Source organism: Crocodylus porosus, unplaced genomic scaffold (assembly GCF_001723895.1).
Source record: "Crocodylus porosus isolate Cpor-Errol unplaced genomic scaffold, CroPor_comp1, whole genome shotgun sequence".
Lineage (NCBI taxonomy): Eukaryota > Metazoa > Chordata > Crocodylia > Crocodylidae > Crocodylus > Crocodylus porosus.
This window is the reverse complement of record NW_017728943.1, coordinates 3,304,773-3,318,928: the sequence shown is the minus strand read 5'-3', so window position 1 is coordinate 3,318,928 and position 14,156 is coordinate 3,304,773. Positions and strand designations below refer to the sequence as shown.

The following is a 14,156-nucleotide window of genomic DNA, read 5'->3' as shown; positions in this document are numbered from 1 at the left end:
TAGCTGCCCTAACTGTGAAGTAGTTCTTGCGGATGTCTAATCTAAACCTACTCTCTAATAATCTGTGTCCATTGTTCCTTGTCATGCCAGGGGGTGCTAGGGGAAACAGTGTCTCCCCCTAAACCCTTCTGGTCCCCCCTAGCTATAATTGATAGCCTTTCATAGAAGCAAGACATTGGTTGCTGTGGTTCCCCTTCTTTACCTGGGGCAAGTTAAGGTATTAGGTCTAAGTTGTGTCAGGGTTCATGGTAGCCTTATGTAGAGTTTCAATTATGGGTTGTATAGAATGGCTTGGATAGAGATGATACTGCCTCAGGAAGGAGGCTGGACCAGATGGCTCCTGAAGGTCCCTTCCAGTCCCATTTATCTATGAGTCTATAGTTCTGTAATTTCAGCTGATGCCTCTTAGTTCTTGTATTCTCGGACTTGGTGTACAAAAGTTCCTTGGTCCATAATATCTTAAGGCAGTTTCTTGAAAGAAGCAAAGAAATGACAAAAAATTCAAGATCAGGAAATGCGAAATATGTCAGGGTAAAATTCTGGCTTCATTAAAGTTGATGGGAATTTTGCCTATGATTTCTATTAAACTAAAATTTCAATCCCTGTCTTCCATTCCTGTACAGAACTCCTGTATGGAGTTGTGGAACTTCATAATTATTGAAGAATGTGAAGATGTAGTTTATATATTTGAAAAGATCTCTAAACTGGATCATGTATTTAAAAACCAGATGCAAACAAGAATTTTCCAGCTGATACTCACCAGGTGAACTTGCCTCTTAAACTCTTACTGCTTTCAGATGAACAGGAGGCTTTGAACTCCATCATGAAAGACCTGGTTGCCCTCCAAATGGGCCGACGTCACAGGCTACCTGGCCTTGAAACCATGAAGAATAAGGACACCACTCACTCAAGCAAGCAGGTAATGGACTACTTAAAGCAATAACATTGTGGCCTTGTGGCAAGGGAGAGAATAGGTCAGCAGCAGGTCTGTCTGCTTAAAATGCTAGTGCCTTGTTTCAACTGAAGTAGTGTAAAAGTATGTGCCTACTTTGTGGGCCTTATGCTACCTTCGTTCAGGTTAGGTCCCTGGTGTGTATCTGCTTCTATCATTTTACTTATTATTGTAGACTAAGAAGGGCAGAGCAGCTCAGCATTTTGCCACCTTAGATGTATTAATGAGGGGATGTTATCTGGATAGATCTGCTGAAAATTATACCAAGTGGTATTCTTGTTGCGCAGTTCACATTTCTTTATATATCAGCATTTATTAAAACTTCTTTTTTTCTTTTAAGAAAAAACACAATGCCAGCAACCCAGCCCTCCTGAGCAGCCCTGCAATAACAAACCAATGTGCCTCTGCGGTAGAAGAAAAAAAAATTCCGGTAAGGATACTGGCTTCCATGTCACTACTAGCAAGTGTAAGTTAAGAGCATGTTTTAAACTATGCAGTGTGACCTTTAAAGACCACATTTAAGCAGGTGTGGGAGGTTAAGGAAGCATTTTTCTTTTGTTGGCTCTGCTTTATGGCACAGGGATATACTTTTGTAGTAATATTTCTATGTGAAGGAGAAACCTGGAAAATAGCAATGCTGAAAGGGACTTGGGTCAGAGTTATAGCAGACAAGGCTTCGGCTTGCAATGTTAAATTGAAGACACTGGTTCTAGGCTACACACGGAGATGAAAAATAGGTCACAAACTAAAAGACCCTGTCTCCTTATGGGTTTGATTAGGTTGCACTTAAAACTACAAAGAGAAGAGTTAGGCACCCATAATATAGAAGGAAATTCAAAAAGAACAGCAAAATAAGTTGTCTAGGAGCTTGACTTAAGTGAAACTGCAACAGCCTTTCTTCAAAACAGTTATTTACAAGTGTCTGAGTTGAGTGAACACCAGTGCCTAACAATGCAGATGTCTGGACTCAGTGGCCCACAAGACTCATTTCAGGGTTCGTATGAAGGAGGGAAGCTATTTGGGTGACCCAGTTGTATTGCATCACTAAGAATAATGGGTTGAAACTGAACAAAGAAAAACTACATTTTTGGGGGCAAGTGGAGTAAGCCCTACAAGTGAAGTTCAGGAGACTGGAAAAGTGCCCCACAGAAAGTGGCGGAAGCCTCATTACTTCAGTTTCTTAAAAGTAATCTACATGAACCTTTGGACACTTCTGTAGAGAAGAATCCTGTATTAGCGTCTTGCAGAGAAAGAGGGCAAAAAATAGTTTAAAAAAAAAATGTATCGTCTCTGAAGGGGTTGAATGCGCGAGGATCGGCTACTTTGGAAATTCTATTCATGATCTATGTTGTTTGAGTAAAATACTGTAATGTAAAAGCAACACTTTTTAATGCACAGATATTTGTCCATTGCTATCTTTTAAGAATCAATTTAAGTTATTGGTGATTAAAAGCAAAAGACCAGAAGGCTTTGGAGGTGTTGCATACACTTAACAAAATGCTTGTGTGTCCCAGGTTCCATAGTGTGCCTGTATGTTGCCCTATATGTATAGATAAAGTGGTTTTAGAAGTGTGATTTTAAATTTTACTCATCCTGGCAATGTGTAATCAGTTATACTTTGCTGCTATCAAAGATGTCCCACATTTGGTAATTGCAGGTTAAACACTAAACTTCTTTGCCAGCGGAGACAAAGATTTGGTGCTTATTAGGTTGAAGAGTCTTGCTCAATACCTATTATTTCTTACATGGGTGTGGTCTACTCAGCTGTCATACTTGGGTCTCTGATGCTCAGTAAATTCAAGAAAGGATGCTGAGTAGGGTTCTTCAATTGGAGGTAGTAAGGCCAATGATCAAATTGTGGCTTGTGCCATAAGTTGAAATGAGCCTGTTGTTGACCTATAATTCATTTGCATGTGTTGTAAATCCCAGTTTGTGCAACCAAGTTGCTTGGAAGAGGCTTGAGATGAAAGTTATTGGGGATGGGGGAATAAGGATTCAATCTGTACGGTGTCTTAATGTGCCTTTTTCAAGCCAGTACATATTTCTGTGGTATGCAACCTTTCTATGTTAGTCTGTTTTATGAGGGGGTGCTTTTTCCCAGAAACCTGTTGTGCTGTTTCATGTCATAATGTCCATGCCTGTTTCTTTTTATTCTTTCTTCACTTCTTTTGTCTCCAGTGTGTCTCTTTGTTCATATCTCTTCCTGTTTTTTCTGTCTTCACTTTTTTTTTTTTTTTCTTCCTCCCCATTCCTTTGCTCACCAGAAGGCTTCCTGCTGCCTGGAGTGGAGAAGTCTGTGAGCAGCCCTTGGGGCTACATGGTCCAGTATATAGGTTCATGCAGCTGAGCTGTATGTTGTGGGAACAGACGTGGCTTGAGCCAGTGGGCTGCTTTCTGAGCCTGCAGTTTTTGTGGAACAGCCACAGGAAAATGGAGACTGAGTTTCAAGAAACTACCCATTCACCCACAGTAGTGGATTTACAGCAAGTAACCAGATGGAATTTGAGGTTATCCCACCTCTCCTTTCTCTGATCGTTAACCTCCCCCCAGCACACAGTTAAACTGGTCATCTCTCTGGTGGCCTGCACTCCAAGCTGAGAAACATTGCCCAATCTTGTGCAGTGTCCAGATGTCTACTGCCCTTAGGGATGAATTGCCAAAGATTGTATAAACTTGCCTGGAATCTACTTTTTCTCACAGACGTTGATCATACATGGATCTGTTTCGTAGAAACATGAGACTAGAAGCACCCTCCTGGGCCATTAAATTCCATCCCTTGCTCTATCAGGCCATGGGCAACTGGTGCCTCCTGAGTCTGGGGGGGGGGCACCTGCAGAAGCCAGCAGTGGCAGGGATGGAGCTGGTGAGTACCTGCAGAAGCTGCCAGCAGTGTCGGCGGTGGGGCTGGGGCTGGTGAGCACCTGCAGAAGCTGATGGCAGCAGGAACAGCTCTGTCCGGGGGTGGGGGAGAGCATGCCCGCCCCTCACCAGTTGTCTATCTGTCAGGCATTCATGTTGTATAACTCTGCAGGGAGGGACACAGCATGTGTATGTGAGTTTCAGACTCGACCCACGGGCTGTAATTCCTAGTCCCTCATCCCAAACCTCATAAGAAGCCTGGTGCTTCAATCAAATCTCTTGTATCACCCAGAGCACTCAAAGTAATAGAAAGTATGACCAAATGTTTTAAAAAGCAATTTAGTATTTGTATATTGGAGATCCTTTAAAGGAGAAGTAAGTAAAGAGATCCAATTTTTAAATTGCCTTCTGAGGTATGTTTTACTCCTGTCCTGCAATTTTTTCCAATGTTGGTATTGGTTGTTTAAACACTTATCAGACTTCCAGTCACTAACATACCTATTTTGGAAGGAAAGAAGGTATCTGAATATAATGGCCTGTCTTTTGGAGCTAAAGGAATAACTTGGAGAGCAGAGTGAGCAGTACAAGGGTATATACCTGAGCCTAATTGGTGTATAGAATAATTTGTAAAGAGTTTGGGAACTCAGAGTGAAGGGTATTATACAGTGTGGTTATGACATTCAGGGGGCCTTTCAATTCGTTCACTAAAACAGTCCCTGCATTAGAGCGCGGATCTTAAGATCCCTTGTCTTCTTACATTGCATCATTTTCATTGCTATTTATGTGATGCATACAAGTATTTTTTCTCTCTCTTGTTTTTTTTTTTTTTACAGTCAGTCCTCACTTGATTTTTTTTTTTGTGTGTGTGCCTATTCTTTGCATGCATCAGATCAGTAATTATGTCCTTTCTGTCAACAAATTAGCTAAAATTTTGGCATGCTGATGAGCACAATTGTTACTGTTAAGAAGGATATAATATGCAGATACAGTGTGGCACATTTATGCAACAGCAGTGAATAACCAACCAGAAAAACAGGCATTTCTATCTAAGCCCCATTTGTAAAAATGATGTAAGTGCCTAACCCACTTTTGAGAATGAAACTTAGGCTCCAGTATTTCTTAAGTGTACTTGGAAATTTTACCATTTATTGAAAACTCTTTAAATTTCCCTTTACTAAGTATACTTTTTGGTATCCTTAAAATCCTAAGGTCCTGCATCTGTTGAACTTAGTAATGTTTATTCAAGTGGCAGTGTCAAAGGGAAGTCTTTGAAATTAATACAGAAATTCATGCTCTTCCCTGGGACCAGAGAGTTTTTCAGTTAAAATTTCCTTGACTACTAGATAAATCTAAAGATAGTTATCCAAAAGTTTATCTCTTTAGTGTGAGGTAGAGACTAATTAATATAAAAAAAAATCAACAATTTTTATTTGTTATCTGCCACGATAGTGTTCAGCTCAAAACTGGAATAGTAAAGCACAGAATTTAAAGCTTTGTTTTTCTTGCTGATGCTGGAGCTAGAGAAACAATATTATGTATTCACATATATATATTTTATATCTTATATTATCTTTAAATCAATTTTCAGATAAGGCAACAGGACCTCAGTGCACTAAGGCCTAACTGCATTTTTTAATTTAAAAATTACTCACTGAGTTACAGGTCAACAGTTTAAAAGGACATAGAAGAATCAAATTTGGCTGTTAGTATTTCTTTCCCAGTTGTGTCTTGTCTTAGGACACCCGAGGAAACAGAGAGCATTTTTCCCTAATGGGGCTTCTTCAGGGTTTATTAGTTTATTTTGAAATATTCCAAGTGACAGAGCTTCTGCAACTTCTCTTAAAAGACTGTTCCATAGTTTAGTACAACTTGCAGCAAGGACACTTTTATAAACAGGCACTCTAAATATTACCTTCCTTAATTTCATCTTAATACCTGTTTGGCAAGTCTAAGTAATTTCTTCTCTTTCTTTGCTAGTACTCCAACTGCGGCCTGACCAGTGCCGCATAGAGGGGGAGGAGGATCACCTCCTTGGACCTGCTTGAGATGCATCTGTGGATGCATGACAAGGTACAGTTGGTCTTCCTGACCACTTCCCCACACTGTCAGCCCATGTTCATTTTGGCATCAGTAATGACTCCAAGATCCTTTTCTGCCTTTGCACTGACAAGAAGGGTGTTCCCCAGCCTGTAGGTATGCTGCTGGTTCTTCCTCCCCAGGTGCATACTAGAGCAATACTGAGAGGCACTTTCAGTCTTCCTGGTCTGAGAACTTCTGTATGTATGTCCGAAAAAAAGGCTAAAGTAATTTTTGAGCTGTCAAAGTCTCAACACATAAGCAACCTCATCTGGTACACAGGTGTCTCTCCCTGCATTATAGCCTTAATAGATTCGCGTAAGAGAGAGGTTTTTTCACCCAGTTAGTTTGAAGATATACCATACTTTCTCGCATTCAACATCCACCTTTTCCTTCCAACATGCACCCCTCCACCCCCAAAAAAGTTGGAACATGTTTTAAGTGGGAAAGCTGGTGTGGGGGAGGGGGTTGGCTAGAAAAGAAGCAAACCTGAAGAGATTGTGCATGGCATGCAGTCAGGGCTGTCCCTGGGGCTGGGGGGAATGAATCGGGGTGACTGCTCTGGACCCCATGCTTGGGGGAGCCCCACAGAGCTGAGCATAGCGGCCACAGCCCCTCCTGCAGGGCCCGCCTAGTGCTGGTAACTGCATTGCCGCCACCACCGCCAGCTTTGCGTCTGGCCGTTCACCCTGCCCACCCCTCGAAGTTGCTGACTTCTGAAGCCGTAAGTGAGCTGCTGGTAGTATCTTGATGAGGCTTGTGACATGGAAACAATATCTTATTTGCAGGAACTTCTATAAAGAACTAATGTTTTTGCTGCTGCCCTTGCAAGGGTCGTCTTGGGCCTAACCTTGTGTGACATGAAGTAAATCCTCCTGAAAACATAATGTCTAGGAAGTGTGGCATCCCAAGAAACAGTCTGGGTGAAGTAGTAGACACCAGGAGATTCTTGATACCGCACTTCCTGGATATTCTGTTTCCCAGGAGGACTTACTCTGTTACATAATCAGCCATGACTGGAATAATATTTTTTTCTATGTCCTGCTTTCTAAAAACAAGGTGTGTATTTGCTTGGGGTAGAGGGGTAGATGCTGTATGTGGAAAAAATGATATTTTGCAGACCATTATGTGTCTACTGTTTCTTTTACTCTTGACTACAGCTGAAACAGATCAGATATGTAGAGCTTCAGTTTCAGCATCCTTTTGCATAAAATTCTTCCTTCCCTCACACCTGAGCAAACATCTTTAGGAAAGCCAGTATGTAAATTACCTTGACTAGATTATTGTTCCTCTGGTCAGGAAACCCATTTGTCATGGTCAGTTATGTACCTACAACCCGTCTGCAGGAATACTGTGTAGTGAACAGTGAACGCATGGTCCCTTTGAACTGCATTCTTGACCACTGGGTCTGCCAGATATTTCCTCTAGCTTAAAGAGCGTTTCCTGGCCATATTTTTTTGAAGTTCCTAGATGTATGATTGCCTATTGTCTAAGGCTTTCACAGATGGCTCAGTCTACTCCAGTCACATAAATTGTGCATCAGAAATTATGAAGCCTTATCAGAACAGAGTATTTTCCTTTTATTTTTTATCTTTGTGATCTAAATTGGGATTTCAGTTTTGGTCTCAAGAGATGAAAGTTTAGCCCAATGAACTTTGTGTACGGTCTGTCACCCTCTGAATATGTAAGTTAATACACAGTCTATATAGTCACTCCATTAACACCATGGATCACATGAATGGTGATTTTTTTTATACACTTGAAAAGTGGCTTAAAAATTAAATTGCATTATGCAAGCACTGGATGTAAATCCGTAGTACAGAGTATATTTTTATTTTGAAGCAGAGATGTATTTGTTATGCAAAAAGAAGATGGTTCTTTATCTTATGTTTACAGTGTTTACTTTGTACAGGAAGAGTTACTTGAGGTAACTCCATTGTCCAGTTGGAGCTGAAATTAACTTTAAATTGACTTTTTAAGAAATTTGATATTCGTTGTTGGATCGCTTGGGCAGTCTATAACAGACTGTTCAAACTTTTGATGTAGTTAAACTGCAGGCAAAGAAATTATGTTCTAATTTTTGTAAGGTTTCATGGTGACTATCTAATAGACTAGACAGGATCAGTTAATAGCGTAGTTTATTCTTAGTGTCATGGTGATGCAGGTAATTCAGCCAATTTGATCTCCTCTTCCTGTTGATTTGCTTGTTGCAGTTCTGTTCATTGAAATGAATTGAAGGGGAGAGATAGTGGATGCATGTCAAGAATTCTCATACTTGGATTACTTGCTCCCTACAGCTATTGCTGCAATTCAAAAACTCCATAGCCATGTACTAGTTTTTAGTTTTCATCAGAGGGAAATTGGATGGGATCAAAAAATTCTCCTTCTCTGGTAGTCTCTTATGCTGACTCTTATGCTTATGCCCCTCTGTTCCTCGCAGCCCCTCTGCACCTCTCCAGTTCTTTGTCACCTCCTCCTGCTCATCCCAGATGTAGCTGCTTCCCTACCTGTTCCTTGTAATATTATGTGCATGTGTCATCCCTTGGTCTGTCGGCTACAGTTTGTCTGCTTACCTTCCCTTTTGCAAAGACCTTTTACATGCCTCATTCCCTATTTTGCCTAGTCAGTGAGAGCTTTGATAAAGAAGAAAGATAACCCTATTTCATCTACTCTGGTAAATTTACTTATATATTTTAAAAGATTTATAAAGAGGAATCTGTATCACAACAACTAATCTGGTGTATCAATTGAATGTTAAGAGTCAAATATTTCTGGCTGCTTTGTATTGCTTTCTTGATGCAAAACAGCCTCAAATCCATCTTCACTGGCCTGATGGCTTCAAATATGCATACTGTTTTGGATATATTGTGGCAAATCCACCAGAAGGCAAACTTCAGATGTTACAAAATTGATTCTGCTCATACATTGCCCATGTACCTGGAACATTAGGAGAAAAATATTATGTACAGAATCCTCTTGCTGTGTAAATGGAAAGAGATGGTAGGAAAGGACAAGCCAAAGTCTTGCCACATCTACTAAAAGGACAGAATAGACTAACAACTTGGTGATTCAGGATGGAAGTTGTCAGAAGCGTGGATTCATTTTTGAAGGCACATGGTTGGGACTTCCTTATGGCATAAGAAACAATTGACATGAGATTTTTTTTGTAAGTTTTCATGGTGCCCATATCTAATAAACTAGACAGTCAATGAATAGCTCAGCTCATTCTTAACTAGTGTCATAGTGATATGAAATAATAGAGAAGACATAATAAGTACAACATAAAGCATTCTTAGCCAGAAATGAATACCATATTTTCTTACAACAGTTTCCTCCCAAAAAACAGCTGTTGGAAATTGCAGTGTTCATTATACACAAGAAATACAGTGAGAACAGCTTCTGCTGGTTATAGGCAGAAGTGAAAGTAAAATCTGCCAGGATTCACTGGGACCAGAATAGTGAGTAGGCTACTGCTCTCTAGTAGCGTGCCTTCTGAGCTATGCGTGCGCACGGCTGTACACAATAAAAAATGATACCGCGCAATAACTTTTTAATGCTGTGCACACAGTAGCATACTGATTCAGGGGCGGAGGGGGAGGAGGCAGTAGGGGGCCATGGCCCCCGGGTGCTGGCCTGGGGCGGGGTTTGCCCAGTGCCATAGCAAGGAGGTACCGACACTCCCCCCGCTGCCGCCGGCGGCTTGACATCCAGCCGCTCGCCACCCACCTTGATCTGGCCACAGGCTGCTGCAGGGCTGGGGAGAGCGGTAGGCACACTGAGGTACCCATGCACTCCCAGTCAGGATTGCTCACAGATCACTAAACCTTAGAGGGAACATTGCTCTCCAGCTGTTGTTACTCAGGTATTTACTACAAGGAAAGATCTTTCTTCATTCTGCCTTTCAAAAACAAGGTATGTATTATATTCCAGTATGTGTTGTATGTGGGAAAATATAGTATATTACTCTTGTAATTTCGCATGTTCCACATTCAGGTCTCAAAGATCTTCATTGTGTGCATTGTTATAACATGTATGAAACATGCCAAAGAGTTTGAGAATCTAACCTTCTTTTTCTTCTCTCTTGGCAGAACGATGTAAGGATAAAGTTTGAATATAATGGGGAAAGACGGTAAGTGTGCCTTCATTGTTCTCGCATGTACAAAATCTCTCCTGAAGTATACTACTCGGACTATGCTGGGGTTGAATGGAATCTACTGCTTTGACTCTTACAAATTAATATGATTTTCTGAAATGGTTTCCTATGGATTATTTGAGGTACTGTATCTAGGGTAGATAATGGGACAGTGTCTGCTGGAAATCTTGATGAGCTCATGCTTTCTGTCATTGGCCCCAGTAATTTTGCTCCTCTTTTCCGTACTTCTGCCTCCCAGGGTAGTGCCTTAGTGCTACTTGAATTCATGGACTAGAATCCTTTTTGGTGTAATTTGGTCAGATGGTCTTACTGAAATAAGATAAATCTTTCCCTCCTTTTCAGCACAAACATGCTCTCTTCTTCATTCCCTGAGCTAAAAGAAATCTGTCCATGATATATCAGTCAGTTGATTTAGCGATTGTCTCTAAACGTCTGCACACATGTCAAAGCAGAGTAATTTAGAGGTCCCATGTGTGGGAAGAACAGCTGTAATATTTGTGGGGTTTCCTTGTGTTTGCATTGTTGAATGGAAGATGGGACTCCTTGATATACCCAGTGGTATAAATCATAATGGTATACAAAGCAGAAGAAAACTGAGGACTTGGGTAGTCCTGATGGATTATTCCCATGTATGTCCCAGATTTCCCCTATCCTAGTTTGTTTTGCTTCTACTTGGAAAATACATTTTAGAGAGAGAATTGTTTTTGCGGTATAAACTTTGCAGAAAAAACTCTTAAAATCTTTGAGGTAAAGAGAACTTTAGTGTAAAGCAACACTGAGGTACTTCAGGGTGTCACTGAAGTTGAATGAGCATGTTTAGGACAGTTTAGAGTGCCTCAGCTGTAAGTGGAAAGGGAATTTCTTTTCCTAGGTCCTAATTCAGTAAAATACTTAAATGCATAGGCTTCTTGAAATCAATAGAGCATCTTGGTTGTATACAGTAATGCATGCATTTGAGTGCTTTACTGAATCCCAAGGCCTTGGGATTTATATAACCATTGTTAGAGGAAAAAAAGGCTCCATATATTTCCTCTGTCCCCAACAGTTTTATTTTGCTGAAGTGGCCAGTCTTTTTGAAAATGGTCATACAAAGACAATACACATAGGTGGCTTCATTATGTGGTCATCTGGCTACCGTTACTAATACATGTAAGGCTCATTAACTTCAGTAGGAGTCGTTTAAGCCACTGTGGATGCTTTAAGTAAAAGGTTATAGGAGAGCACTTGTGATCTGTAATACTTTACGAACTCCCAAGCCTACTCCAGTATTTTGACTAATGGAAAGTTGGGTTTCTTGGGGGTGTCATTATTTGCTTTATAGACCCCTTTCTTTCTCTGGAAAATCATTTTCATGTCATGTCAAGTTAAGTTAGTGCAGCTTATTAAAAATAATTAACGGATGAAATCAAACTAATAGATGATCAATTTTAGAGGTGGTGTGCCTTCTGGTAGTGTTTACTGAGTTTCCCTACTAAACTTTGAGGGGGTTTTTTACAGTAATTTTTCTATTAAAAATTCTTCCTGTCTACACAATCACTGACTCCTCCTCTAGCACCTGTCTAGCATTCTTCCTGTCTACACATTGCCATAAACTCCTGGACGATCGATTTCACACTTAATATTAGGAAAAACTTCTTCCACAGTCTGGACACCCTGACTGTAAATAAGCTCCCTCTCTAGAGGTGGTGCAATCACCTACCTTGGAAATCTTCAAAAGGAGACTGGACAGTCACCTCACTGGGGTCACCTGACCCCCAGTTGTCTTTCCTGCTTGGTGTGGGGGGCTGGACCCGATGATCTTCCAAGGTCCCTTCCAGCCTTACAATCTATGAATCAATGCACACAATCCAAAAATAAATTTGAAATCTTCTGTTTGTCATTTTGTATATTAATTGGTAAATGATAATGTAATTTTTTTTTAATCTAACATTAAATGACTTACAGCTTGATTAGCCACTTGTTACTGCTAGTTTCACTTGGCTTAGGACTATGAGTTCAGGGCAGTTTGATTTCCACCCCCCGTGTGCTTCATTTCCTGATACCCTGTCCGTAGCACTGGCCTGCACTTTGGTGGTAGCAGACATGGAAAGGAAAGACTTCTCACTGATCCCAGTTTTTGCTCATTTGTATTTTTTATAATACTGAGTTTTACAAGGCATTAAAAGGAACCAAACTAACCCTGTAAATCACTTTCACGCGTGCAGCTTTACTTCCAGCAATTAAGTTAGAAAAGTCCTGCATTTGCTATCCTTTTGGGGACACAAGGATATTTTGTTGAAAGAAATATGAATAATGAATAAAATATCTTGTACACAACCAACTAACATTTTAAAGTCTTTGTGATTCCATGTAGACAGAGGAACATTCTTGAAGTTTAAGAACACCTTGCTTGCATTCTTAAGGTGTTGATAAATCTTGGAATTATTTCAATTTTCTTTTCCTAGGAGTACAAATGACAATGTCTTGAAAATAGAGGTGCTAGAAGAAGAGTCAGTGATTTGTATAAGCCTGCTTTTTACAAAAAAACAGATATTGTACTCTAGCACTTGCAGAGTTCTGTGTAGGATTCAAGCATATAGACCCAAATTTTGTACCAAGAGGAAATTCAGAAGTAGTTGTAGTTGAAGTCTCCTGCAAATCCTAATAGAGCACTGACACAATCTGGCTTCCAGTGTTGCACAGGGATGGTACGGAGTACAACAGAGCCTCTGTGCAACATGCCGCAATATCTTGTGATATAGTGCCATGACAAAGTAACTCGGAAGTGAAATCTCGTCAACACAGTGCTATCATCTTTCACATCTCCTTCCCGAGTGGGCATGTTTAAGATGGCACAGAGCTCAGGGGAGTAGCAGGGGTTTTCAGCAGAAACATTGAAATGAAAAGGTTGATTGTATGTTAGACTAATTATGCAGTTACGCTTGCCTGATTTCCCCATTCCCAAAGTGGTATGCAGTTACAGACAGCAGGCTTGCCCTGAGAATGTAAGTGTGTGTGTTTGGTTTCAAAGAAGCTGCCAGATCTAACCACAAATATTTAAGGTGGTCAGGCAGGAATGGCCTCCTTAAACCCTGAACTCCATGATTTTTGTTAGTTTAAAACTCTGTGCGCTCTTCTAATAGAGCTGTTTTTGGTGCCACAAATCTGGTTTTAGTGCACTGCATGTAGAATGGAAGCCTTTATAAGGAGCTTCAGTGCAGCTGAAAGCAGTGTTCATTTGCCCAGTGCCATAGTACTGTAATTTCATGGATTGGCTTCTTAGTAATATGTAGAAAATGTTATTGTAGGCTGCCTTTGTAACAAGGACAATTAGTTCGAAATAGTTGAATGTTGTAGGTCTGCTAATAAGACTAACTTTCCATGGGAAGGAGCAGGGGAAGTAAACTGAAGCTAAAGAGTACTTGGTATTGATGAAAGATGTTGGATTGACAGTGTTGCACACTGCCATCTGTCCACAGGATAGATGCAGTCTATGGTGCATAAACTGCAGCGATTTGCCTCGGCACTCATCTGAAGGGGTCACTTTTTCTAAGAATGGAATAGGAGTTGAGTTTCTTTGGCCTATTTGGCCATTATTGTTAAAAGTCTGGCAGCCCAGTTGCCCATTAGTCCTAACAGTCATGGCTTCTGTGATGGAGACTTCATTACAAAGGAGATTTATGAGACCAACTTGCTTTACAGCATGCTGTGTAGTCTCTCAAAATGTGCTGGGTGCTGTCCAGATTCACATACGAGTCTGTCCCATAGCAAGTGCTGGAAAAGGTATATGTAAGCCAGATGACCAGAGACTGGGGGTTTATGGCAGTGTTTCCCAACCAGTGTGCCACGGCACAAAAGTGTGCCATCAGAAATGAACAGGTGTGCCACAGAATTTTGCCATGGCAATTAGCTACAATAAGTATGAGGATGGGGAATGCCTTAACAGGTGTGGAAAAATTTTATTAATGTAAGTGTGCCTTGGACTGGAAAAAGTTGGGAAATACTGGTTTATGGCATTAGTATCTTCCTGATAAACAAAAATGTTTCATAGTTTCATAGTTTGTAGAGTCGGAAGGGACCTGAGCAGATCATCTAGTCCGACCCCCTGCCATGGCAGGAAAGAGTACTGGGGTCAAA

The 14,156-nt window shown here is 40.7% G+C and overlaps 1 protein-coding gene across 1 annotated transcript in view; it reads left to right on the top strand.

Annotated features, from left to right (window-relative positions):
- Window positions 1–14,156, top strand: part of MAP3K3 (mitogen-activated protein kinase kinase kinase 3) — an 85,912-nt gene that overhangs the window by 34,113 nt on the left and 37,643 nt on the right. The window contains exons 3-5 of the mRNA XM_019548520.1: window positions 798–919; window positions 1,293–1,382; window positions 9,976–10,016. Of these exons, the coding sequence (XP_019404065.1) occupies window positions 798–919; window positions 1,293–1,382; window positions 9,976–10,016 (253 nt within the window). The remainder of the gene's footprint in view (window positions 1–797; window positions 920–1,292; window positions 1,383–9,975; window positions 10,017–14,156) is intronic.